Source organism: Sceloporus occidentalis, unplaced genomic scaffold (assembly GCF_023333645.1).
Source record: "Sceloporus occidentalis isolate IW3139 unplaced genomic scaffold, rSceOcc1.0.p SCAF_2, whole genome shotgun sequence".
NCBI lineage: Eukaryota > Metazoa > Chordata > Lepidosauria > Squamata > Phrynosomatidae > Sceloporus > Sceloporus occidentalis.
In genome coordinates this window covers 731,307-758,716 of record NW_028316982.1, presented here as the reverse complement: position 1 = coordinate 758,716, position 27,410 = coordinate 731,307, and the positions used below count along the sequence as shown (strand labels likewise).

The window sequence follows — 27,410 nt, the reverse complement described above, 5'->3', positions numbered from 1 at the left end:
AGCCTCCTCAAGGGATGCCCCCCGCCTCTGCCTCAAGACAGCCTCCAAGGAAGGGGCCTCCCTCCTCCTCCGAAGCAGCAGCAGCAGCAGCAGCAGAGTCCCCCATTCCTAGGCTGCTAGAGCTGGAAGAGACCCCAGAAGGGGCCCCAGTCCAAGCTCCCTTCGCCGGAGTGGCTTCTGCCCCGGATGCCCTCCTCCTCAGTGAGCCCCCAAGGGCCAGCAGAGAGGGCTCTGGGCCCAGGGGCCCCCTCCCAGCTCTCTTGGGGGCCCTATTCCGAGTGGCCCCAGGCGCTCCAGGGCCCCCTGAGGCCCAGGGCCAGGCCCAGTCCTGGAGAGGGAGCCCTGCTGGGGCCCCTTGGGACCCTTCAGTCGGAGCAGCCCTTCAGCCAGAAGAGGAAGAGCAGCAAGAACCAGGCAGCCGGGCCGCCGCTGGAGCCTCGCTGCAGGTCCTCCTTTTCCAGGACACGTCCTCCATTCCAGCCTTCTCTCCAGGAGGACTTGCCCTTGATAGGAGCGCCTTGAAAGCAGCCTTCAAGAGAGCCGCCTCTCCTCCTTTGAAGCCAGGGCTCTTCGGAGGGGCCTGGAAGGCTTTCCTGGGGCTCTACTGGAACCTGGGTTGTGTTTTCAGTTGGCTGTTGGATCTGAATGCTAGGCGGCCCCTGGCCTTCAGGAGAGGCCTGTCTGAGGACTGCTCCCTCTGGCCCAGGCCCAAGGAGCCTTCCCCAAAGGGCCCAAGGGTCTCCTCTGCCCAGGGCCAGCAAGCCCATGGACTGAGCCCCACAGAGCAGAGGGCAGGCAGGGGCAAGCAAAGGCCTGCTGGCCAAGAAGGAAGGTCAGAAGGAAGAAAGGCGGGCGGCCTGGGCAATGGGGGGCAAGCCAGGCCTTGGTGCCAGTGAATTCTGGAATGTCTCAAGAGGTCTTCATGTTTTGCATCAGGTCCTTGCCTATGTTGTTGGCTCCAAGAAAGAGAACCCCTCAGGGCCAGGGGCTTCCCAGCAGACCCTAATCCTCTTGGCAGAGCCTCCCTCCCTGAGGCCCTGGCATCAACAACAGAGCCAGACCCAGAGTCACATGGGAGTCACTCCTCCTTACCCAGGGTCTCTCTCTCTCTCTATACACACACACACACACACACACACACACACACACACACACGGCTTTGCTTTGCGGATGAAGATTCAGGAAGGACTCATCCCGAATAATCTTCCATGCCAGCATTCTCTGAAGATGCCATCCTGGCAAAATGTCAGGAATACTCTCTGCTAGAACATGGCCACAGAGCCCCCCCCCCCCGAAAAACCCAAACTAATAGATATGGCTTGCTTCTTCAGAACCATGGTGTCACAAGAATTTCAAGTGTGTTTGTGCGCATGTGTATGCGCACTCAGACACATGCACAGAGTCCACCTGATTGGTCAGGGCTGGGATTGCAAACAGTGTGGTCAGAGAGGACCTGGAGGCAGGCGTCACCAAGAGAGAACAAGGATGCCATTGAGAGCAGTCCTTGCAAAGCCATGGGATTCTTCCACCGCTGGCTACCCTCAGGCCAAGATGTTTGGGGAAGGGCCAGTCCCCTCCAGAAATGCCACTTGTTTTGCAGAGGTCCTGCATGCATCCCACAACGACAAGAGATCTTCCATGGATCTCTTGCCCAAAGGAGGTGCAGGATCCCTCCCTCGCGGCCCTTTGGTTCAAGCATTACTGGGACTTGCAAGGGCTGGCAAAGGAAAGCCCGGCCAGCTGTCCTCTGCTGAATCCATCTGGATCCTCTCACCTCCAGACAGACATTTTGATGGCTGGGGCATTGACGTTGCCTAACTGGATCACAGAACAAGCAAAGTTTATCTAGCTAAAGGGAAGGTTTGGGTGAGTTTCCCCCACTTGTGAACCAATTCTGCCCACAGGGCCCAGTTTGGAGGCTACCTCTAGCTGGGAAGCATTCAGGGCCGCTCTCAACCTCAGCTCCATTTAGGGATACTAACAGCAATGGGGGGAAATGGCAAAACCATCTGTGAGTAAAAGTTCAGGCAAACGGCTTTCTCAAGGTGATGCTAGAGCTTTAAGGAGATGCCCCAGCCTTGGGGCAACTGTGGGGAAGGCCCTGTTTTGCATCCAGACCATCATCTGATGTTGGAATAAGGAGGAGACCCCATCTAAGAGCCTCAGTGCATCAGCAAAGTATGCACACTGGAGGCGCAGCCCTTTAGCTAACCTTGCCCCAGGCACTGTTGTTCTTGTTGCTGCTGGCCTTAAACACCTTGACTTGGCCAGTGGCCATGTGCGACTCCGAGGGCAGGACCAGGTCCCTCCAAGCGGCCCATCCGGCCAAAGCAGAAAAGCTGGGAGCAGCATTTTCCAAAACACACAACCAGTTTGGGGTCAAACGTGGGAATGGCCTTATTCCCAGCACTAAAACGAACCACACTGAACTCTCAGGCTCCCTGACAAGAGGCTCCATTTTATTTCATTTCGATCTGTTTCATCGCCTGCAATGTCCATTTTAAAAAATCTTTCTCCATTGCAGGTGTCTCCTAATTAATTAATTAGGAACATTCCCAACAAGCAGGTGACTCATGCCATGTGTTTACCATCAGCGGCTCTTTCCCCGAGGAAACACCTGACGCTGCTTGAGACGCGGCACTCCAAGCGACATTGGACCAACAGGCCATAATAACTGACCCAGTCAGCTCAGAGTGCCACCTCTTTCTCCCTGCAGAGGAGGCCAGCAAAGGTGAGAAGAGCGCCCACAGCTGCCAATTCATACTCGGTGCCTCCCTTGTGCCTGGCACCTGCTGCTCCCGCTCCAGAGGCAGAGGCTGCCCAGAACCCACCCAAAAGTCAGGCCAGGAGGACATGCATTCGGGGGCAGCGGGAGTTCCACTATGTAAAGAAATAATTCCCGGAGTTAGACTTTAGTTAAAGAAAGTTTAATATATTTATATTTATATATATGTATATATGTATGTATATAATATGTTTCATTATAACAAAATAGGCAGTTATTGTGGGTAAAATATCCATTAAAATCTGACCTCTAAGAACATATTTATATTTTCAGACTCTGACTCAGAGTCCTCACCATAATAATGATCATCATCTTTCAAAATATTTCCAGAACAAAATGCATCATTCCTAGCTGAAGGACAGACAGGCTTTCGAAGCGCCTAAACAGTACTTGGTCGGAAGACGCAAGGGCCGTCGCCTACCAACGATCTCTGTTAAGACGTCCAAAGAGTCTTGGAGGCGGAAGTTTGAAAACAGGACAGATTTTCTTCCCTAGCAATGGCATCACAAAAAAATGAAAAAATAGACTATAAAGGATATTCTTATGAAATTATGAAAATGAGTTTTCCCTTATGAAACAATGCCAATCAAGCAAATATTAAGTTGGACACCTGAAAAAAATCCTTACTGAATTGCCTGTAAAATATACCTGTTGCCAAGAACAGAAAACTATGAAACTATGAAGTCCCCAACCCAGGAAGCCCCTCGGACCAAACCATGCTAGTCAAGTTAAGCGTGCAAAATTGCTCACAATTTGTTCCGTTAAGACCACTTTTCTTTCATTTTGTTAAGAAATCTTCAAAAGGACGTATATAAAGCTCTGTTTTCTCAAAATGTCTGAAGGATACATTCCCTTAAACATTAAGGACTTTACCACACAGTTCCCCATCTCCTTCCCATAACAGCAGATCCAAGCCGCTGCCCTCAGCCCCCTCGAAAAAAGAGAAGTCCCCTGTGGCTCCTGGAGACACTGAGGCTCTGAAGAACAAACGGGCAAAAGGCAAAAGGATCCGGAGCTGGCAGTGACGGAAGCAGCTCCTCCTCAAGGGAGACCCATATGGGGGGAGGAGGAAGAGGAGCCGCCAGGAATTGAGGAACCCCGCGGGGCACTTGGTCAGTCGGTCAGTCAGTCGGTTGGCCGGAGGCAGAGGCAGGCAGGCGCTGGATGCAGGCGGGCAGCAGAATGCAGCGGCAGCCCTCTCAGAGCTTCTCCTTGGCAGGAACCCAAATGGAGGGGCCGGAGTGCTCCTCAATGACCTGCTTGACTCGCTCGTAGACCTCCTCCAAGGTGTCCCCCTGAACGATGGCTGCGGGAAAGAGAGAACTCATCGGCTACTGAGGGCACTGCTAGGGATCTGGGTCACCCACTCTGTGCCTGAGCCCCATGTGATTATATTTTCAGACCTCCTGGCCTGCCTCTCCTTTCCTCTGCCCCAGAACCTCCTCACCGTTTGGCAGAAGTGGCGCATGTCTCTCCCAGATCCCCCCCTTCCTTCTGAATCATGTGAAAGGGATCTAGGAACATGAGTCAACAGTGCGATGCAACAGCTAAAAAGGCCAATGCAATTTTAGGATGCATCAATGCACAGTGAGTATAGTGTGCAGATCAAGGGAAGTAATAGTGCCACTATATTCTGCTCTGGTCAGGCCCCACCTGGAATACTGTGTCCAGTTCTGGGCACCACAATTTAAAAAGGACATTGAGAAACTGGAGCTATGTGTCCAAAGGAGGGCGACTAAAATGGTAAAGGGCCTGGAAACCATGAAGCCATATGAGGAGACTCGGGGAGCTGGGATGTTTAGCCTGGAAAAGAGACAATTAAGAGGTGATATGATAACCCTGTTTAAGTATTTTAAGGGATGCCACATTGAGGAGGGAACAAGCTTGTTTTCTGCTGCTCCAGAGAACAGGACCCAATGAAGCAATGGATGCAAGCTCCAGGAAAAGAGATTCCAGCTCAACATTAGGAGGAACTTCCTGACAGTAAGGGCTGTTCGACAGAGGAACAAACACCTTCCTCTGAGATTTTGGTGGAGTCTCCCTCCTTGGAGGTCTTTAAACAGACGCTGGATGGCCATTTGTCAATGGACGTGCTTTGATTGAGAGTCCCTGCATGGCAGAATGGTGTTGGACAGGATGGCCCTGTAGTCTCTTCCAACTCTACAATGCTATGATTCTGTGAATCCTCCAGGGAGGGCACACTGTCAGACCACCTTTGGGGGTCTGGGGCACCATTACTCTGTTAGGAGACACCGTCCACCCCCTACACATGTGTGCACCCCAACTTGGAGCCAAGGGCCCACCAGGCGGTCCTGACTGTCACCTGCGAGTGGGCAACCTGAACAAACTGACTCTGCCCCACAAGGAAGAACTTGCAAGGCAGTGGCAGGCAGGGACTGGACCACAGGAGCCCAGCTCTTTCAGATCCCATGCCAGGAGGAAACCGGGTGCTCTAACTCTGTTATGCTCCCTCAACTGAGAACCACGTGATGGGTGACGCAACCAACCTGTGAAATGCTCTGTGAATTCCTGCTCCAGTTTCACAGCTCGCTCAAATGTCTTCCGTGCTTGCTCATCTGTTAACCGCTTGTTCATTTCCCTGAAATGACAAAATTTGCAAAGCCATAACCCCACAAGCCAAGCAACAACAGGGAGTCGGGAAGGCAGCCTCTGGCCAAGGCTATCCAGCAGACGCAGGCCGCAAACAGAAAGGATTTCACGAGAAACAAAAGCAAGCACCAGCCCTCCACCCAGAGACTCTTGGAGGCACGTGTGATGCCACAGGGTGAACCCAGGGGCTCTGCCAGCCCGTGCCCCCTCACCACAGGCTGACTCTTTCACAGGCTGCCGTCTGTGGGCCCAGGAGGTGGAAGACACCCTCATTTACACAGAATAAAGGCAGATGCCTCCAGCAGTCGTGATCTATTCAGCTCTGAGTATGGCAAGCAGGGGTTACAAAGCCCAGCTGACTGAGTGCCAGCAGGCAGCGTGGCAAAAGAGGGTGTTTTGCAAAGGGGGGTGCATGGGAAGCTTCTTGTTGCCACTCACATGATGTTTTCTACAGATTTGGGCTTGACGAAGATGGCGACAGGGTGAAGCTGGGCAATCTGCAGCCTCTTGATGGCATTTCCAGAGACATCCAGGATACAGTGCTTGCACTGCCAAAAGGAGAGGGAGCAGACGCCTGAGAGCTGGGCCAGGCACCCCAGGCCTTGGGCCTCTTGTGGGCAGCCAAGTGCCCATCAAGGAGCCCTGCTTTGCAAAAGGAAGAGCAGGTGGGGGAAGACCAGGAGGGGGGAGGACCTCCTGGTGTCGTTGTTCCCAGGGGAGGGGTCCTCTCCAAAGAGGTGAGGCTGCAAGATACCTTCTCAGCTACCTCCCGCACAGACTGGACACTCGTCCCGTACAGATGATTGTTGTACTGTCCAGCCTCAATGAACCGGTGATCCTGAATGTCCTTCTCCATCTGTTCTCGGGATGTGACAAAATGGTAGTCCCGTCCATCCACTTCATAGTCTCGCTTTGGGCGGGTGGTGTCTTAGAAGAGAGAAAAGGAGGGGAGGGCAGCTTTTATTGAGAATAGCACAAAGAGTTGCCAGGCTGGATACAGCAATTTGGATCCTGTAAACACCTGGGAGACAGACGAACTAAGTAAAGCTACAACGAAGGTGCCCAGCCCAGCGTCCAACCCCCAAGAACAGTGATGTGTCCTTTGTGCCCCCTCCCCGTCACCATTGGGGAAACAATGGACAGGTTGAGAGGGATGCGGCTGAGGATGGAAATCGGGGCTTGGGAGGTAAAGGTGGAAGGGGGCCTTTGCCCAATGTGGGGGGAGTGATACAGCCCCTTGCCTTCTCTCTCAGGGCCTACAAGGGCACAGCTGCCTGCATTTGCTGGCCTTTGTGCATGTCCACCAACAAAGACATGGTCTGTTTGCTACTTAGGCAGGGAACCCACCCACTTGTTGCTCCATGGTAGCCCCTGCTGTACTCACGAGGAACGCAGGAGCCAAATTTGTCAGGGAACTCAGAGATAAGGTCGTCGTTGATCCGATCCTTCATCGGTCCCAGAACGATCACCGGCCGTGTGTAGCTGACTGAAACAAGAGTCTCAGCTCAGACAGTGTCCACTGGCAACCCCAGCGGCCGAGGGAGGGAGGGAGGCAGATGGACGGGTCTCCCTGGGCAGGGTTCCCCAGAAGCTCCGCATGCCACTTTGGCTGTAGATGGACCTACAAGGCCCCCTTGTCCCTTCTACACCTGGACCACCACAGTGGCAGAAGGGCGATGGTGTGCTCAAGGCCCTGAGCCTCTATGGAGAGCTTCTTCCCTCTAAGGGCAGCCAGGTTCAGATGGGAACCCCAATGCCCTTGAACTGGGGGCCATGTACATGGCCTGGGTTTCAGGAGACGCAGTGCCAGGACTACCCCCACCAGCAATCCCACCTGATAGCCTCCTCAACCCACAGCCACTGGAAGTTGTGCCGACCCCAGACAATCTCTTCACCTAGGTCTACCACATACCTTTCATTTCTCATTATAGTTACAAGAGCCAAACTTTCAACTTGCCCCTCAAAATCTCATTTGTTTTGGGCCAAGCACTGGACACTGAGCTGCACAATCCCCCCCCTCACCAGTGGTTTTCCAAGGTTCAATTTTGGGGGAGGCTCTGAGGCCTGGGAGGGGTGAGCAGAGGACGCCAAGGGGACGATAGGTATCACCAAAGCCCCCGATCCAGAGGAGCTGGTGCCCTTCCTGACTCGCCCACTGCTCTGGGAAGAGGAGGCAGCAGAGAGAACCGCTACAAGTGGAATAAACAAGAAGCCCCTGCTAACCTTCCCATCCCACTGCCGGCCATTAAGACTTTTTCTCCCAGATTGGTAACAGGCTACAAGGATGCCTTAAGACTGTAGGAGATGCCCATCTTTCCCGCAGCACTCCGAGAGGCTCCTTTTGAAAACTTCATTTTGGGAGATACTGGGGTGTGGGATGCTGTGCACCCCTAGCTTTAATGCATTGCAATGATTTTCCCCTGCCAGCCACCCGACACAGAAGAGCTCAGGTGTCTATCACAGGTGCTTTAATGGGCAGCGGGGGTTTGGGCAAGATGGCCCTCAGGGTCCCTCTTGATGGTCATGCCCACATCTTGTTTCACATGGAGAGCCATACAAACCTTCTTGCTGAGAGACTGGCTCATAAGACAGGACATATTCCTCCTGGCCACCTAGGAAGGTAAACACACTGGTTCAGAGGCCGGAAATGTTTCGCTGGTCAGTGGCGGCCATGGCACCAGAATCCCCCATTAAGGAGTCCACAGACTGTTCTCAATGGCAAAAGGGCTTCTCCCGTTGGCAGGAACTCAATAAAAATCAGAGGGGAGGCCAGCAGCCGCTGAAGGTTTTTGTAATAGCAAGCAGCTGAAAAATACTGAAATCCTAAAGAAGAAGAATTTCTTAAATTGTAATGCTCTATTGAAAATCCAAACAAAAAACATAGTATAAGTTTACCACAAACTTATACTATGTTTTTTGTTCGGATTTTCAATAGAGCATTACAATTTAAGAAATTCTTCTTCTTTAGGATTTCAGTTTATATATATATATATATATATATATATATATAGAGAGAGAGAGAGAGAGAGAGAGAGAGAGAGAGAGAGAGGCTGGAAATAAGAAATAAGGATTATGTAACTAACGCTTACAAGCGATAACTGGATTTCTTTAGCTTAAGAGTCACATTACTAAATTTTGTAAGCAATGGTATTCTGTGCGTTAATTCTATTTTGTTAAACATTTTCTGTCAAATTGTATGATGCAGTAAATTTTTAATAATAATAATAATAATAATAATAATAATAATAATAATAAAGTAATAGCAAGCAGCTGGCTTATTCTATTCATAATTCAGATGTTTGTGTGTGGGAGCGCTCTGAAGGCGTCTGCGCATGGCCGGCACAAAGTCCAGGCGGCTGTTACGCAATGGTTCTGCCTCGGGTGGATCATGTACAGCAGAGGAACAATGCAGTCTCTCCTCACAGGGATGGCAATTTCACCAGACATTATGCCAACCAGGTGTGTGTGTGTATGTAGGAAGGGATGCAGTGGTGTGTGTGTTGGGGACATTGCTTCTCCCTCATTTAGCTATACCGCAGGAACAAGAGGCCCCTGTCTGGAACCTGCAGCAGCCATTGGACTTCACTGAGGGGCCTGGAGGCAAAAAGTACCGTTTCTGCAACATCAGCAGCTGCCAGGAGGCCCAAGCAGCAACTGAGCGCAAGGCGGCAGCACTGAGGACATTCCCGTCATGCAAGAATATCCCACTCTTCTTCATCCCCCCAGACCATTCCCTCTGTGAATGACAGCCTCACTGCAGGAGGAAAACTCATAGAATCATAGAATCATAGAATCGTAGAGTTGGAAGAGACCACTAGGGCCATCCAGTCCAACCCCCCGCCATGCAGGAAATCCAAATCAAAGCATCCCTGACAGATGGCCATCCAGCCTCTGTTTAAAGACCTCCAAGGAAGGAGGCTCTATCACCCTCCGAGGGAGTGCATTCCACTGTCAAACAGCCCTTACTGTCAGGAAGTTCCTCCTAATGTTCAGGTGGAATCTCTTTTCCTGTAGCTTGCATCCATTGTTCCGGGTCCTGTTCTCTGGAGCAGCAGAAAACAAGCTTGCTCCCTCCTCAATATGACATCCTTTCAAATATTTAAACAGGGCTATCATATCACCTCTTAACCTTCTTTTCTCCAGGCTAAACATCCCCAGCTCCCTAAGTCGTTCCTCATAGGGCATGGTTTCCAGACCCTTCACCATTTTTGTCGCCCTCCTTTGGACACATGGCTCCAGTTTCTCAATGTCCTTTTTGAATTGTGGCGCCCAGAACTGGACACAATATTCTAGGTGGGGCCTGACCAAAGCAGAATACAGTGGCACTATTACTTCTCTTGATCTAGACACTATACTTCTATTGATGCAGCCTAAAATAGCATTGGCCTTTTTAGCTGCCGCATCACACTGTTGACTCATGTTCAACTTATGGTCTACTAGGACTCCTAGATCCCTTTCACACGTAGTTTCATTCAGCCAGGTGTCACCCATCCTATATCTGTGCATTTTATTTTTCCGCCCTAAGTGCAATACCTTACATTTCTCTGTGTTGAATTTCATTTTGTTAGCTTTGGCCCAGCTTTCTAGTCTATTCAGGTCATTTTGAATCTTGATCCTGTCCTCTGGGGTATTAGCTATTCCCCCTAATTTGGTGTCATCTGCAAATTTGATAAGTATGCTCCCAATTCTGGGAGCAAAACCCTGTGTGACCCATGAGAATTAACGTATGCAGCTCAGGACCAAGGTTTTGCAGTTAGGCTAGACACAGCCAGGCAAAAGTAGATCGTCGAAGCCAAAACAGGCCAAGAAATGCCCACGGTCCCTCTGAGGAAGCCCCAAATGGCACGCCTTTCTACCCCCCCCCCCGACCCCTGGAGAGCTACCACCAGCCAAAGGGGAGAATGCTGGGTGGGGGGGCAGAGTTAGATATTCACAGGACAGGCTTCAGGAGTCAAACTGAGAGGGGGGGGGAGATTTTATGCTGTCTCAACAGGGAAATTGTTTCTGAGGGTTAAAAACGTGATTCTCCCGGCTGAAGGTTTGAGCCAGGTACAAGGAAACTGCTGCAGACTCTAGTGAGCTGGGGGGTGTCTCCTCAAGAGAAAAAGAGCTTTGCGGGTGAAGATCCCAAGCAGCAAGACTGAAGGACAGTGGAAAGCCAGGACAGGTCAGAGGGAGGGAGGGATAGGTCCATGGAGGGAACCACCCCACAAGGAACCAGGCCAAGGTGGCTGAAAAAGCCACCCCCAGTAGGGTCCCCCACAAGGGCCCCGCTACCACCCTGAAAAACCCAGCTCTGTTTTGGCCCTCTCTGGGCCCTTGTTGCCCCAGGAGGGGTCTCTGGAAACCAACAGGCAGGAAGAAGGGCAAGTAGAAGGAAGGGCACTTACGGTAGCTGCTTTCGCTGTCGCTGGCATTGGAGGTCACGTGCTCTGCATGGGAGACAGAGGAGGGGGGTTAGGAGCCGCACTGGGAGGGCAAGCCGGCCAACAACCAAACCGGCCCCAGGAAACTAGCAGGCCATCAGGCTTATCCTCCATTTGGCCGCCACTGCAAGGAATCCCCCGGAGCAGCAACGGAGGCGTCCGGGGTAACAGCGTAATTGGTAACAGCGCAAAATAAAACATTCCAGTGCACAACTGGAAAGAGGCTGAGGAAAAAGGCCCAAACACCAAAGCGGGGTGGGAGGTGGGGTGATAGCGGTGGGGGGGAGCTCTCCATCAGTCATGTTGGAGTTGCTGGCCACTGTGGACCAAACCCACAGCAGTGGCAGGCAGTAGACAGAATTGTCCCCTATTTTGGGGTTGGACAAGTCACCCAGCTCTCCCTTGCCAAGGAGCCACCAGAGAGGGGGAGGACCACCACTGGGACAAGTGGACTCCCAGCCAGAGTCCGGTAGCCGATTCCTCCCGGCTGAAGCGCTCAGTTAGGAGCACCTCAGAAGACATCCTCTTCCCACTCCCTGGTCTGGGAAGATGAAGGGGCAGGAAGAAAATGAGGCCCTTCTGGTCATGGTTGGGCTCTGATGCCCTCCAGCAGGCCCCAGAGGATGGTCAGTTCCTTGGTTAGGGCAGCCATCATGGCAATAGCCATTCTGGGGATACTTGGAAGCTCAGCAGTGGTGGTGTTTCTTCACTGGGACCCTCTACATGGAATCCAACAGCACCCACAACACTCCCACTCCAAGACCAGGAGCCTCTGACTGTTACACTGGACAAGCTTCCCTACAATTTAAGAGCCCAAGTCGGGGAAGAGGGACACCCTGGGAGCAGGGACAGAGGCCTTTCTTGCTCACATAATCAACCAACTTAAGTGAACCAAAGGGGGGGGGGTCTCCCTAGGAAAAGGCAGGTTGGGGCCCTGACTTCTCAAGGCCAACACCCCCACCCCACTCTGTGGCAGACCACTCTGGCTGAGGAACACCAACACTGTGGGGAGCAGAGGCTGGAGGTGGGCACTGCTCTCCTCAGCCAAGACACATCACACTTGCTGATGTTGTGATTTGGGGCCCAGGCCACATCATGGGTGTGTGGGACTGACCAACACAGCCCTGTCTAGCACCTGGAGGGCACTGGCACTAGGCAGATGCAGTCATGCCACAGGTATGGAGGTGCCCCAAAAGCCACTGGTTCCTCAGGAGGACGAGTGAGTGAGTGGATGGTCTCTAAGCCCCTGGCCCAGCCAAACAGGGAGGTGCATCTCACTGGCCCAGCTCTGGGAACAGGAAAGGCACAAGGCGGGATTGTGGGATTTGGGATCCAGCCCTGGAATCCTCCTCCAAAACTGGTGGGCCAAAGCAGCTGAAGCTTCAAAGGCTCATCCTCATTGCCATTTTATTAATATTAGTATTGTGTCTGTTGACAAAAAGCAAAAAGGTAGGGTCCCTGCATCTGGGCTTCCAACCAGCTACATTCCATGAAATAATAGACAGAAGGGACATGACCGAATAAATGTTATTACTATTACTATTAGTATTACGGCTACCATTTTATCCTGCTCATCCCTCGGGTGCTACCTAGATAATGCCTCCCGTTAACCCACAAAACAAGTCTGTTTGCTAAGCTGGGCTGAGGCGGAGCAAGTGGTCCCAGATGAGACTGTCTTGTGCATGCCCAACTCAAGAGGAGCCCCCAGAACCCCCAATTCTGCCCCCTCCAGAGACTACTCTTGCCCTAGGAAGCAACTGAGAGCCTCTGGGTGCCAGGAGGCAAGGGCCATGTCTGTGTGGCTTCCATGGGACGGGCAGCCTGTCTCCATGTGGCCCATGCAAGGAGGCTGCAACTGAAACCCCATCTGCACCTAACTTCATGGGGCAACAAAAACCCACTGAGGAATGAAGCCTCTCTTCCATGAAGGAGACCAGTGCCCAGCTGGGTACCAGGATGAGGCTCTGCAAAAGGCAGTCCCTCTGCAGCTTCAGGAGAAACCTAACAGAGCAACAGACCAAAAGCAGGGTCATGGGCAGGGGATGGAGGAAGGTCAGGAAGAAGGGAGCTCCAGATGCCCAGCAGCACTGCAGAGGGCACAGGGGAAAAGAGGGGTCCTGGTGGTGGGTGTCCCTTCTGGACAGCAAAAGGCACAGAGACCAATGGGTGGCCAATGGAATTGAGCCTTCCCAGTTATGGACGTTACATTTTTATCCTTCTTCTTTCAAGGGTGAGCCACCCAAGGCATCCTGCATTCAGCAGGGCCACCAAAGGCTCCTACTGCCTGCCAGCTTGAAGCTCCCGAGGGGACACCATTCTCTCCCATTTGGGCAGCTAAGATGTGGCCAAAATCATGGGGGAGGGTCAGGCGGAGGGGAGAGGGGCACCACCCAGGCTTGCGAAAGGCTGAGAGAAGGAAAAGCTTCCTGCCCCAAATCAAAAGGTGAAGAAGGCCAGGTGATCCATGAGATGGCACACAATGCCAAAGGAGCTCAGAAGGGGAAGCACCTTCCACCAGCCGCAGCCATGGCAAAGAAGGGTGGGCAGGGGCGAGGGCAGGTGGGCAGCAGAGAGGGTCACTTACTCAGGCCTTTTGATCCCATGTCTTCAGGGATCTCCTGCAGAGAAGTTCCCAGAGGGCAAGCAATAAAGAGACAATCACAAAGAAAATAACTGTCAGTAGCGTATGGAAGCGGCTGCTTGTCGACACCAAGGCGGTTCCAAGAGCATCCATGGGGGGCAGGTGCTGAGAGCGGCAAGACCAAGGGAGACTGGCCAAAAGTTTGACCAGGACCTTGGACTCAAGGCTATCTGCCCCAAAAAGAGCAGGACTGGGTCATCCTAAGCATTTTGTTCCACCAGCATCTGGCTCCTCAAGGAGAGCAGGCAAGGCGGCTGGGTCTTCTGTCTGCATTGTCCTGATTCTCTGGGGGGGGGGGGGGGCTATCTTTAGGGGCTCCCCTCCCACCCCTGCTGGAGCCCTTGGAACCCCTTCCTCAAGGCAGGCAACACACTCAGAAGCCCCTCGGCACAGTCTGGCGCAAAGACCCCCACCCCCGTACTTACGGTCAACATCACTGGTCTCCTGCTCACTCTGGTCCTTGTTCTTGTAGAAGGGGAATTTTCGGGAAAAGAGGTTCTTTTTACGCTTATCATTGAATGACTGCTGAAGAAGAGAAGGAAAGAAGGGGAGCAAAACAGAGGAGGTCGGCTCTCCAGTGTCTCACAGAGGCCCACCACAGCTTGGTGGCTGGCCAACTTCTAGGACCCCCAATGTGCAGAGTGGGACACGATTCACGTGCCCCCCAGGACACAGAATGGTAGGAAGTGAATCAGCTCCAGCAAGAAGGCAGGCAGGCAGGCAGGCAGGCAGGCAGGCAGGCAGAGAGAAGAAATGGCCCACATCCTGCCACCTGTAGAAGGTGCACACTGAGAGCCAAAAAGGACCATGACTCTCCCTCTGCTGTGGAAGAGACAGATGTGGGGCTTCCTTTCTTCTAGCACCGGCCCTTCTAAGAGCTGGTTGGGGCTCACAAGGGAGTCAGAAACTAGGCACCTTCCCACTGCTTTGGACTACAGCTCCAGTAATGCCTAAGACCCATGGGGGTTGTAGTCCAAAGCAGCCAGGATGGCTGGCCTTGGCTGCGTGAGAAGTTCATGTAGGAGGCAGCTGTGGTGTTGGAGAAGGACCCACAGTGTGCCAACTGCAAAGGCTGTGGCGCTGCCTCTTCTGATTCTCCCGAAGGTGTGTGGGCTAAGAGGGATTTTCAAGGGGTTTTCTTAGCCCAGCACAACTTTGGGAGTGGAGCCCTATGCAGTTGAAGGCCTCTCAAAGGGCCGGCTGACTGGCCTGCAATGGCCATGGGGCCTCCCTGTGCATGCCAAAAGCCACAGTCTGCTGGGCCTTCCAGCAAGTGCCCCTTCCGCAGGACCCCCACACACCCCGCCCCCTCACAGGCCTCTCCCCAGAGACACTGTGTGGGGAACCAGGGGTGGGAGGCCTGCTCTCTAGGAGGGATCCCGCCAGGCATTGCCAGTGGTGCATATTAAGGACAGCTGATACCTGTTGGGGATGCCTCTGCTCTGGGTTGGGCTCCCTCATTCTGCCCCTGGGCCAGAAGCCCCTCCTCGGAGTAGGGGCACCCTTCTCAAGGAGAGACTTTTTAATACTACCCAACCACCATCACCCTTGCGGCAGCTGACAGGCCATCTCAGGAGCCCCCTCCTCTTGTCTGCCCAAAAGTTCCCTGGGGAAGCCCATCCACACTCTTTCCTCTGTCTGAGTCTATTCCAAAGTCCAAATCCAGTTCAGGGAGACCCACTGGAGAAAGAACCCTTTTCTTGGTGGGGGGACTCGCCAGCCAAACTCCCCTCTCTCCAAGACAGCCTCCCTTTCCTCTGGTGGTGGGGGTGGTATTGAGGGGGTACAGCCACCTGGAGAGCTAGGATGCTGGCTCCAATTAGCAAAATGTTAGCAGTGGTAACAATAAGAACAGTAATAGTAGTAAAAGTAGTAGTAATGGCAAGAATATGAAGTGGGTGCATTTGGAACTGTGGAAACAGCCTGCGAGCCATGAGGTTACTGGAGGTATTAACTTGGCAGGAGGCCCAGTGTCCACCAGTCGTGCATCCCACTTGCCTCACGACCGCTCTCACAGCATGTTTCAGAACTACTTCATTAGTGATAATGAGTTATAAAAGGAAGAGTGGGAGGAGGAGAGAAAAGTGACACCTGGATGTGGCATAACTGGATTCTGCCCAGGCCAAAGATACAAGAAGACTGAGGTAGGTAAGGTGGGCAGCTGGCACATGCTGGGCATGCAGACGGTCAGCAAGGAGGAAGAGAATGCCAGGGCAGCTCCATTTCCCTGCTGCTGCTCACTATGGGCTGCCTCTGTCCAACTGAGGAGCCTTCCCAAAGACGAGAATAGCTGTGTTACTGCAATTTCAGCAGGCAAAGAGACTGAGCAGCCACTGGCGATGCATGGGCATGTGCAGAGTTCCCAGCAAGGCGCTGAGAGAAGGACAGAAGAGAAGGAGAGAAAAGATATGCGCAGAGGGGCAGCACTCTGAGCCAACAGGAGGGGACAGGCGGGTGGGGGGGCAGGTAGGGGGGCAGGCAGGCAGTCCTCTCCCGTCGAGTGTCGCTGGGCTTCCACTTAGGGTCTCATGCAGAGACCTGGTGCAGGAACAGGACAAGGGGCCATGGCACAAACTCCGCTCCAGTCAATGCCAACACAGCCAGATTGCAAAGCGGCAGGCAACCAGTGCTGGGTGTACACGCATTGGGGGCTCCGAAAATTCACCTGCCAGGTAGCCTTCTAAGAGGGGCAGAAGACAACCCTCCACCAAATTCTGGGCCTGTTTTGCTCCTTCCAGCCAGGGGCGAGGCAAGAAGCTCACTGCAAAATAACCATGCTCTATCCACGGCCTCTGGAAGCCCTGCCTGGCAGGCCCTTGCGCCCCTGTGCTCAAGAGGCCCCTGGCAGGGTTATAAGCTGGCTTTTGGCAGCCACCAGTACAGCCATGTTGCTCTGCATCTGTGATTTTTCACTGCTAAACCAAATGATAGCAGGGAGCCCACCTCCGGACTCAGCAGTGGGCTCAGCAATCCCTCTGTCCTTCTTCAAGATCAAGCGAACACCGCCCCCCAACAACCCAGCCCTGCAAGGACCATCCCAGCACACACCCCACCACACCATCTCCTCTGAGTTCCCACAGTCCCTTTTCCCCACATCTCATGATGTGGGAAAGCCACATGAAGACAAAAGGGCCTGGAACATTGCTTCTTTCTAAAGAACACATCAGCATGAACAGCTTGGGCCAAATCCAAACTGCTCTGAAGCCCAGGGAAAATCTCACTTCAGCCCAGGATAGACAGCCCCATTTTTCAGGAAGGCAGATGATTGGGCAGTCGAAGGAAGAACAGGTTGTTCACCTGTAACTGTGTTTCTTCGAGTGGTCATCTGCGAATTCACACAAATGGGTTTATTCTGCACCTGCGCAGCAATACTCGAAAACTTCTAGAATCTCTGGGCAGAAAATAGTTTGCAACTTTCTGCAACTTTTTGGCGGTAGCTCTGCCTACCCTTATATATAGCCCCTAACGGTCCCGCTCTCTTCAGTTCCGAATGAGCCGCAAAGCGCGACAGCGAAGTTAGCAAAGAGAAAGACACTGAGGGGGGGATGGGCGGGTTTGTGTGAATTTGCAGATGACCACTCGAAGAAACACAGTTACAGATGAGCAACCTGTTCATCTTCTTCGTGGTCTCTGCGAATCACACAAATGGGTTCAGACTAGCAAGCTTAGGTCAGTGGAGGAGGGAGTGTCATGAAAACACAATGGCTGAAATTACCAATTTCAATAATCAACAATAAACAGTTGAATAAAACAGACGTATTGTCATTTATTAACACTCCAACAGGATCAATGCAAAGCAGAAAGTAACACTGCCCTCCTGAAGGCTGCTCCTGTCTGGCCCTGGGGTCTAGCCTGTAATGTCTGATGAAAGTCAATGGCTGGGACCAGACAGCAGCCTTACAAACATCCTCCAACGTGACCCCCATCAAAAATGCGGATGATGTTGCTACCGCCCGTGTTGCATGGGCTCGAACTCGACCTGGAACCGGTTTACCAGACAGCTCATAACAGAGGTGGATGGTATTGGCCACCCGTTTGGAGAACCTCTGAGCCGATACCGGTAGTCCCTTCTTGGCCTCAGAATAGCAGACAAACAGTCTTTCTGAGCGCCTCGAATCCGATGTTCTGTCCAGATAGAAAGCTAACCTCTGCAGACACCCAGGGCATGGCTCTGGCGTTCAGAGTCAGTGGTCGGGTTCGGAGCCAAGGTTGGCAAAACAATGTCCTGGTTCATATGAAAAGCAGACACTATCTTCGGCAGGAAGGTTATGTCGGTACGGAGAACCACTTTATCTTTGTGAAAACGCAGAAAGGGCTGGTCCACTCGCAAGGCACATAGTTTACCCGCCCGGCGGGCAGAAGTAATGGCCACTAAGAAAGCTGTTTTCCAGGTCAGCAATCTTAAGTCTGTGGTAGCCATGGGCTCGAACGGTTTGGAAGCTAAGCGGGCCAGGACCACGTCCAAACTCCATGCCGGAGCTGGGACGGAAGCCGGTGGATGCAGGCTGTTTAACCCCTTGAGGAACCTCCGTATGAGGGGGTCCCCAAACAAAGAAGGTTTGCCATCAAACAGGTAGTGGGAAGAGATGGCAGAGAGGTAGCACTTTATAGAGCTCAAACAAAGACCCGCATCAGCCAGGGTCATGAGAAACTCCAGCACTGTCGGGATGGAGACCTGAGATGGAAGGATATCTCTGTCCCGTAGAAAGGCGAGAAATTTGTCCCATTTGTATCTTTAGGACTTCTGTGTGGTAGGCTTCTGCACTGCAAGAAGGACATCCCGCATGTTGGAAGGCAAAGAAGTCAACACCGAATCCTCCATGCCACCAATGGGAGAGAGTGCATATTGGGATGGAGGACCCGTCCGGCGTGTAGTGAGAGGAGATTGGGACGGAACTCGAGCCGGAGATAATCTTGTCCCGCGAGGCAAAGGAGAGGGGCAAACCAAGGCTGTCTGGGCCACTACGGGGTGATCAAGATCACATCTGAGTGGTCCACCAACATCTTCGACAGCACCCTTCTGATGAGTGGAAAGTGAGGGAGGCGTAAATCAGTCCCTGCGACCACCTGAGCTGGAAGGCGTCTCCTCTCGAACCTGGCACTCGAACCCGAGAGCAGAAGGTTGGGCTGTGAGCGTTCAGTGGGGAGGCAAACAGGTCCATTTGTGGTGTTCCCCATCGGGAGAACAGGTGGTCGACCACCTCTGAATGCAGTCTCCATTCGTGGCAAGTCATGGAGGATCTGCTGACCTGGTCCGCCAGGTCGTTCTGGTCTCCCGGGAGATGAATGCATTGCAGCAGAATCTTGTGTAGAATGCACCATTCCCCGATTTGAAGAGTGATGGTCAACAACGTCTTTGACTTCGTACCACCTTGTTTGTTCAGGTAGAACATCACGGTGGTGTTGTCCATGAGTAGGAGAACCACCTTGTTGGCAAGAAGCGTTTGGAAGGCCCTGAGTGCCTTTTCTACGGCTAGCATCTCCAGCACATTGATGTGGAGCGTGGCCTCCGTGAGTGTCCATTTGTCCTTTATGGTGAAGTCTGAAGTGCGGGCTCCCCAACCCTGAAGGGACACATCTGTGGTAAGAGTAACGTCTGGCTGCGGTGGCAGGAAGAGCATGCCCAAGCAGACGTTGTCGGATCGGAGCCACCATCGTAGAGACTTCTGGACTCTCCTCGGGATGGTGAGCATCTTGGAAGGGGAGTCCCGCACGGGATCGAACACGGAAAGGAACCAAGATTGAAGTGGTCTGAGGCGAAGCCTTGCCCATGGAGTGACAAAGGTAGTGGAAGCCAAGTGTCCCATTGCGACCTGTATGAGCCGAGCCCGTAGGCGCCTTTGGAGGAGACAGGGTAGTATCGCTGTGCAAAGGGCCTGAAACCTCATTTGGGGCAGGAACGCTTTCAGCCCGACAGAGTCCAATGTGGTTCCAATGAAATCCATTCGTTTGGTGGCGGTCAAGTTCGACTTTTCGAAGTTTACCTTGAGGCCTAGAGCGTCCAGAAGGGACTGAGAGAATTGCACATCCTGGAGGAGGGTCTCTCGGGATGGTGCCGTGGGAAGCCAGTTGTCTAGGTACGGGAAGACTGTTATCCTTTTCTGACGGAGGAAGGCCACAACCCGGTGCCATACACTTCGTGAAGACCCTTGGAGCTGTGGAGAGACCGAAGGGAAGGACTTTGTACTGGAAAAAGTTCAGTCCCAACGGCAAACACGAGGAACCTGCGGTGATCCTCTCGAATCGAAATATAGAAGTACACGTCTTTTAAATCCAGCGTGACGAACCAGGCGTCTTCCTGCAAAAGTGGTAAAATAGAAGCGAGGGTTACCATCCTGAAACATTTGCAAACAATAAAGGAGTTTAAAGAACGTAGGTCCATTATGGGTCTAAGTCCAGAGTCTCTCTTAGGAACAGTAAAGTATCTGGGGAAAAAGCAGTATCGGGCCTGAGAAGAATCTACGGGTTCGATGGCACCTTTTTCTAAAAGAGTGCGCACTTCGTCGACAAGGGTGTCCGAGGGGACGGTGGAAATAAACGTTCCGGTGGGCGGGAGCTCGCGAAACTCAAGGGCATAATCCCTACGGACGACGTTAAAGACCCAAGAGTCAGAGGTGATAGATGCCCAGATGTCAAAGAAGGGTCTTAATCTGTCCCCAAAGGTAGTGACGAGGTGCGTGGGGGAGCTTCAGAACCTCCTCTTGCCTCAAGTGTCCTTCTTCTTATAGCCCTGCTGGTATCTGGGCTGTGAAGACTGACGCCGGTCTGGAGGAGCAGAAGGCGATTGAGACGGACGGGACTGAGGTGCCCTGTCCGGGATCTGGTATTGTCGGTCTTGAGGTTGATAACAGTACTGACTAGGTGGGTACCAAGGCCGTTGGGTACCGTATCTCTGTCGTGGAGATTTGGCTGAAGAGGCCGACATGCCATGCTTCCTGGCAGCCGTCTTCATACGGTACCGAAAGCTCAGTTTTTCATCAGTCTCCTTATTGAACAGCCCTGAGTTGTCAAAGGTCATGTCCTCAATCACTGCTCTGGCCTGAGGAGTCAGTTCAGAGGCACGCAGCCAAGCGTAGCGTCGGAGGGCTATCGAGCCCGAAAGCACCTTGGACACACAGTCCATTGAATGTCTGGCAGAGATGATCTGCTGGCCCCCGATGAGATGGACTTCATTACAAAGCGCAATCATCATCCTTCTCCTGTCCTCCGGGAGTTCATTGATGGTGTGGTCCATCTTCTCCATTAGCAACTGGATGTAGGCCCCCATGCAGGCTGCATAGTTGGCGATCTTCATATCCAGTCCGGTGGAGGCATAAAATTTTTAGGCAAGGCCATCGAGCTTCTTGCTGTCTTTGTCCAAAGGAGATGAGGACGGTCGAGGAGCAAATGTTGTTTCTGCTCCTTTGACTATAGCCAAGTTCGGTTTTGGGTGATTTGAAAGCCACGATGGTGAGGATGATGTCACCCTATAAAGGTTCTCAATCTTGTGGGAGATGGACACAATGGTGGCAAGTGTGTCCCACGACCTCTTAGCAATCTTCTCCAGTGAAGGGAGATAGGCCAAGGCAGGTGGCGTGGGCGCCGAACCGTGGATCCTCCTCTTGACGGGATCGAGGGCGTCCTCGTCAGGGTGGGCGATCTCCAACTTGAGGGCGTCAGCCATTCTAATGATACGGTTGGCAAAAGATCTCACGTCGTCTGTGGGAGAAGGCGCTGCAGGCTCCACAAAAGCCAATGGGGACTCCACGTCTGAGAATGGTGACTCAGAACAAGATCGAGATCGGGATCTGGATCAGGACCGACTCATTTCAGCGACCGGCTGGAGAGATGTCCCTCTGAGGCGTCGAGGGGCGCCTGGGACGATTGTCGATTTTGAGGGCCGCGTTGAGGTGGTGAGGTGACACAGGCCTGACTCTTGTGGGTCCAGGGATGTTGTGCCGAAGGTGTGAGGCGGCAACCGGCAGGAGCTACTGGCCAGAACGATGGTCATAGACAAGGTCCGGGTAGGAGTCGAACAGATCTCGGTCTGCAAGATCCCTGTCTGGTAGGTCATAGGCCGACGCTTCATCTGCCTCTGTACCGAGGGTGGCTCTATCCTTGCGTGGAGGAGAGCGAATCCGAGACCTGTCCTGTGGAGGAGAGCGAGACTGAGGCCTTGGTCTCTGCGGAGAAATTGGGGTGTCTGAATCCGGGATTTCACCCTTGGATTCGGAGGAGCGGTCCAGGCCCACGATTTGGAGGTCGTCATCAGGAATGGAAAGATGACTGGAGAGAATGACCCTTGGTTCCAACGGGACCAGTATCGACGCTGGAGGTACTATTGGCATCGGAGTCGCAGTTGGCCTGGACTCGGGCGAAGGAACGGTAGTTGGCCTCGAATCCGGTGGGGGCACAGAAATCGTGCTCGGCGGATACTTAAGGCGAACCTTGGAGGCAGGCGAAGCTGAGCGAGCTCGTTTGGAGTCCTGGTCGGGGCGAGAAGGCTTAGGGGGCTTATGCTTGCCCCCTTGCTTCTTCCTGGTGGTTTAGGAGGATTTATCTCCTCCTTCTTCGGAGGCCACCGAAGTGGACGGTTGGCTTAGGAGCTCTCCTGAGGTGGTGACTGAGGGCTGGCGAACCTTGTCATATAAGGCGGCCTTTAAAGTCCGGTCTCGGTTCTTGAGGGCCTGAGAGGACATGGACTTGCAGTGAGAGCAAGTGCTCGGAATATGGGTCTCCCCCAAGCAGAGCACACACTTGTCGTGGCGGTTGACCATGGGGATTTGAACCCCACAATTGGTGCACCTCTTGAAGGAGGCCATCAAAAGACACAGTACCGAGTCGTCGAGTTGAAAACAGGGTCCGAAAGAATGGTCAGTCGTACAAATGGTCAAGAGTCCAGAGATCCGATTGAGAGTAGAAGCGAAACGCTAGCAAAGTTCCTTGAACTGCTTCGCGCGGCAGAATGAAGGAACTGAAGAGAGCGGGACCGTTAGGGGCTATATATAAGGATGGGCGGAGCTACCGCCAGAAAGTTGCAAACTATTTTCTGCCCAGAGATTCTAGAAGTTTCCGAGTATTGCTGCGCAGGCGCAGAATAAACCCATTTGTGTGATTCGCAGAGACCACGAAGAAGAAATGTGGGATACCGGTCGGAAAGAACATCAAGCCCCCTGACCTTCTGCCCCACTAGTGAAACCCCTTTTCCTCCCTGGCCCCAACCTGGTCTTTGTCCCACAGTGACCGTTCTGTCCAAACAGACATTGCAGACATTGTTATTATTCAGGAGCCCTTGTTCCCTGCACTATGGGTTTGTGCTGTTGTTTGTCTTCAGATGGCCTTGTTATTAATGCCATTATTCTAATAGAAATACTACTATAACTTTTAATTTTGCAGTTGGCCTTTTTATCTTGTTTGCTGCTTTGGGTCTCTTCATATTGTAAGAGGGAGAGAGGAAGATGAATCTAGCAACAGTGAGAACGACCTGAACCACTTCCTCCCCAAAAGCCTCTGCTGATGGGGAGATGCACCAAGAAGACCCTGACTGCATATTTTAGCTGCCCTTTTTGGTACTGGCATTAGCTAGCTGTCTGAGGGTGTGACCATAGGGAGGCCCAGCGGCTGAGGCCCTACGGACATGCAGGAGACCAGAATAGGACACAGAAGAAAGAGAAAGCCCATTAGCTACACTCACCCCTTTGTCACCTCTGGCTTTTGAATTAAATTTCACCGTCTTTAGACGAGCTCGTTCTTTCTTCTCAACCCTGCCAGAAAAGTGTAAGAACAAGAACATCTCTTACTTACCTCTCTAAAAGCCACGGCCAGGAGCCACCATCAGCTAGGATTAGCCTCCACTCCTGCAAACCATGTCACTGCCTGAAATCTGGAGGGTGGGCAGCAAAGGCTGCCCTAGAGGTCCAGCAGAGGGACTCCAAAGGGGAAAATCCGCTAGCCATTCACAGTCCAATCCAGCCTGGCCTCTGACTGGGGCGGCCATTTTAGGAAAGCAGGAAAGAGCTGGAGACTCTCTTGTTCTTTCTTATCCTCTCTGGCCCTCAGAGAAACAGCAAGACAAACAGCCCTCCCTCCATTCCTCTGCATTCAAGACAGTTATCTGTGGGCGGTTGTGCCTGCCTTGCAGTAGCAGTAATTCACTGTCCTGGCAGTGCAAGCAACAACATCCAACCACTAGTGGAAATATATTCGGAACACCATTACATTCTGCCAAGGCATTCACAGGATGGTCACGGTGGGCACCTAAGCAAAGGGATGGTCCACCCTTGTCTCTCCTGGCTGGCAGGAGTGTCACCTAACTGCAGGGGACAAACTGCTCATGGACAAATGGCCAGATAAGGACAGGCTGCACTATCCCCATGCAGCAGCACCATTCCTAAATGCCGGAAAAGGTTATGTACAAGGAAAATTGGTTTGGATGTTGCTGAGGCCTTCAAGGGATGGAACTGCTTTATCCTGGTTAGTTATCATTTCAAGGTAACAGGTGACAGCTATAGGTGAGAAGCTTTTGTCTCACTCTGTCAATCAGCACCAACACAAATAATACTAATAATAATAATAAAATTTTTATTTATATCCCGCCCTTCTAGAAATCAGGGCGGCTTACAACATGGATTAAAATACAATCGTTATACACATCAAAAGTTAAAATACAATAGAATAATCATACAGAAAAATAACCAACAAAGAGAAAGGATGGTCTGCAAGGAAGCCCCTTCCCTCCCTCCTGCCCTGCCTGCTGTGGGAACGGTTTGCTCTCTGCCCCCCCCCCCCCAATGGTCCCTGGTCCCGCTCTGGTGACTGCAGGCAGGCAGGCAGAAGAAGCACCCACTGGCATCCTGATGCCCCACCATCCTCAGGGGAAAGCCACAGGGGAAAGGGGATCAGTTGGTGCCTTGGGTGGGTGCTCTGTGGTCGAGGGAACCCCACAAACAGATGGGCAGGAAAGGGAGGCAGCCAAGGTGAGCTGGGCACCCCCAACGCCTGCCAGCTTGCCTTGCCCTTCCTTCGTCATGAGGTCCAAAAGCCACTAGCTGCCCTGGTGCCAGAGTAGGCCTACCTGCGCTTGCTGGGGATGACGCCGACCTCCTCGCTCTCGCCGCCTGGCATCACCAGCCTCGCCTGCCACCACTCGTCGTCAGAAGCATTGAGGACATGAAGGATGTCCCCGAAGCCAAAGTTCAGCCCCTGGCTGGGGAGGCCGCTGTCTTTCGTCTTGTCATAGTCAAAGAGTGCTCTGGAGAGAGAAGGGGAAGCAGGATGAGCACCTGGTGGGGGAGAAGAATAGCAGCAAGGGAGGCCCACCCCACTACTGGCTTAAACCATGGCCTCAGAGAAAAGCCTTGCAATGGAATGCCATGCTAAAACACACCCACCCACTCATGCTGTTACAGAGACTAGAACACAGAATAGTGGGTGCAAGCTACAACACGATCCCTCTGAGTGTGTGGAGTCTCCTTCTTTGGAAGCTGTTTTTAAACAGAGGCTGGATGGCCATCTGTCAGGGTGCTTTGATTGAGAGTGCCTGCATGGCAGGGGTTTGGACTGGATGGTCCGTGGGGTCTCTTCCAACTCTATGATTCTAGGCTCTGCACTGAAGCTGCAGCCTCTTGGTGCCCCACGGAGTCTCCCCTTCCACTAATCCTATACGGCTTGGGTCTAGGCTCCTTTCCTTTCAGCAACAGATAAAGACATTTTAAGGTGTGTATAGAGTTTTGAACAAATTTTACATTTTAAAGCATAGCTGTTTTAACTTTTTAAATTGTTTTTAAAATTTAAAATAAAATGTAAAATTTATACATCTTAATGCTTTTGTATTATTTTTCAGTTGTATAGTTTTCAATTTGTTGCATGCCGCTTTGAGTCCTTATATTGGGAGAAAGGTGGGATATAAGTAAATATACTAGTAATAATAACACTAACAGCTCCTTCCCCCACGAGCCGCACGGGTCATCGCTTCTTTAACTACTTTCAAAACTGAGCTGAAGACCATCCTGTTCAGAGAAGCGTTCCCAGGCATTACATGACTATTATTTGCTATTTGATGTTTTTAATTTGTTGCCTGTGTTATTGAACCCTTTCTTGTATTGTTATGTATTATTTATATGTATTATGCTATTATTTCTTAGATTGTACGCCATGGTCAGGTTTACTCTTATCTATTTTATTGTTTGTATGTATCGTGCTGTGCTAATCTACAGCGCTATATAAATAAATAAATAAATAAATAAATAAATAAATAACAAGAATAATAACCCCACTGCTCATCCCATCCCAGGTAAACAGGGCAGCCCAGATCCTTAGCAGTGGACAAGAGAGCGCCTTCTGGCTTTCTGAGAATCCCACAACCATGTCATCGCACACAGAGTGGCTTCTGCAGATCAGCACAGGACCCAGTCCTCCATTTTTGGTGGGACTCTCTTTCTCCTCACAGGGCCTCCAGGTCCCATTCTTTGCTCTTGTGGCAACAGACTAATAGATCTCAGTAGTTAAAGGTTTCCGACCTTTCAGCCCCGCTCTTCCACCCAGCCAACTAGCAGGGCCCTTCCAGCACCCGGCTCCCATGAAGAGTAGCTCTTCCTCCTCCTGGGTAACATGCGACGCCAGAGGGGTCAGGTGCTGGGGGGTGGCAGTGGCCATGGCATGAGCATCTTGTCTGCATGGTGGACACTGCCTCCGTGGCCCACGCAGCCCAGGAGAGTCAGCCCAGACCACCAGCAGCCCCCAAGCCAGGAGACAGCCCCTCTTCCCCTAGGACTGACCAGCCCCAGCCCCAGCCCCATTTGTGCTCTGTCGTCAGGCAGAGAGAATGGCAGCATTCTGGGGGTGCATTTGGCCAGATCAGCACAACAACTGACTTTCCAGAGTTAAATTCCAGCATTAAAAGGAGGGGGGATTAAAATAATAAGTCCTTGAGACAACTCCAGTGGTACAGCTAAAGCCTGTAAGGCCATGAAAGGAAATGTTCTGCGGCCAGTGTCTCTGAGAGCAGAGTTAGTCCAGCGTGTGAGTGACCTGCTTTCAAGACCAAGAAGACTTATGGGGAAAGGATTAGGGCGTTATTTAACCTCCTTGTGCGAGCAGAGAGAGAAAAAGGACTCAAGATCATCCCGAGAGCGCTGGTGTGGTGGGGGAGGAAAAGGGGTTCAGCCAGCTCTCTGCAGGAATGGACCAGAAGCAAGCCACCTGCAATTGCCACTGGACACCAGGAAGCCCATCCTACAAATCGTTTTGCCTTTGGTCAGATTTGGAGGGGGCACAATGGGTGACTCCAGCAATTCTGCTTCTAAAGCCTAATTCATTTTAGCCATATGCTAACAAAACTACTTCTGCTGGGACAATGGCTGAGCCTGGGGGTAAAAGCCCATCGTCCCCTGTGTCCTCCGGGAAGGACAGGAGAGCAGTTCCTCTGAAAGTGCCTGGCTTTCTGGGAACACTCAAGGTAGGAGGGCACACCTTGATTGTCGAACTCATTGTGGAGGAGGCCTCTTGTGTCCAGACCCATGCTCTCTTTTCCAGCAGGCTGCTTCTGTACATTCCAGCATCACGGTATGGCCGCCTCTCATGAGGGGCTGGCATCAAGAGCCATGGAAGAAGAGAGGGCACCGTACCCACAAGAATGCATCCTTCCAGGACAAAATGCCACCCAAAGGAGCAGAAAGAGGGGCTTATACTTCACACTGCATTCAAGTGGAAGTGGTGCTCTTGTCGCCCCCCCCCCCAAAAAAACACCTTTTTTTCCTCTCTCATTCTAAAATAGGTAAAGTTGCCACCCAGGGTGATCAGATGTCAGACCCACAAAGAAGGATAAGGTAAAATGTAGGAACAGACAAATACGTCCTTTTTAAGGATCCAGGACGGAGCAACAGCCCTGTCCACAGCCCTGCAGGACCCCTTCCAACCCTGCTCCAGCCCCAAAGCTGGCCTCACACAGAGTGCAGGGTGTGAGGTGGAG

At 52.3% G+C, this 27,410-nt stretch overlaps 1 protein-coding gene across 4 annotated transcripts in view; it reads right to left on the bottom strand.

Moving 5' to 3' along the window:
• Positions 1–2,942: 2,942 nt before the first annotated feature.
• Positions 2,943–27,410, bottom strand: part of LOC149317828 (disks large homolog 1-like) — a 112,618-nt gene continuing 88,150 nt past the window's right edge. For 2 of the 4 annotated variants that reach the window (XM_089508534.1, XM_089508537.1), the window contains 10 exons: positions 24,516–24,692; positions 23,136–23,205; positions 13,888–13,987; positions 10,786–10,827; positions 7,957–8,007; positions 6,780–6,881; positions 6,150–6,322; positions 5,834–5,943; positions 5,293–5,384; positions 2,943–4,091 (listed from right to left, as the gene is read on the bottom strand). In XM_089508534.1, the coding sequence (XP_089364660.1) occupies positions 3,985–4,091; positions 5,293–5,384; positions 5,834–5,943; positions 6,150–6,322; positions 6,780–6,881; positions 7,957–8,007; positions 10,786–10,827; positions 13,888–13,987; positions 23,136–23,205; positions 24,516–24,692 (1,024 nt within the window). In that variant the 3' untranslated portion in view covers positions 2,943–3,984. Of the gene's footprint in view, positions 4,092–5,292; positions 5,385–5,833; positions 5,944–6,149; positions 6,323–6,779; positions 6,882–7,956; positions 8,008–10,785; positions 10,828–13,405; positions 13,440–13,887; positions 13,988–23,135; positions 23,206–24,515; positions 24,693–27,410 lie in introns of all 4 variants that reach the window. The other 2 variants (XM_089508535.1, XM_089508536.1) reach the window with 2 other exon arrangements.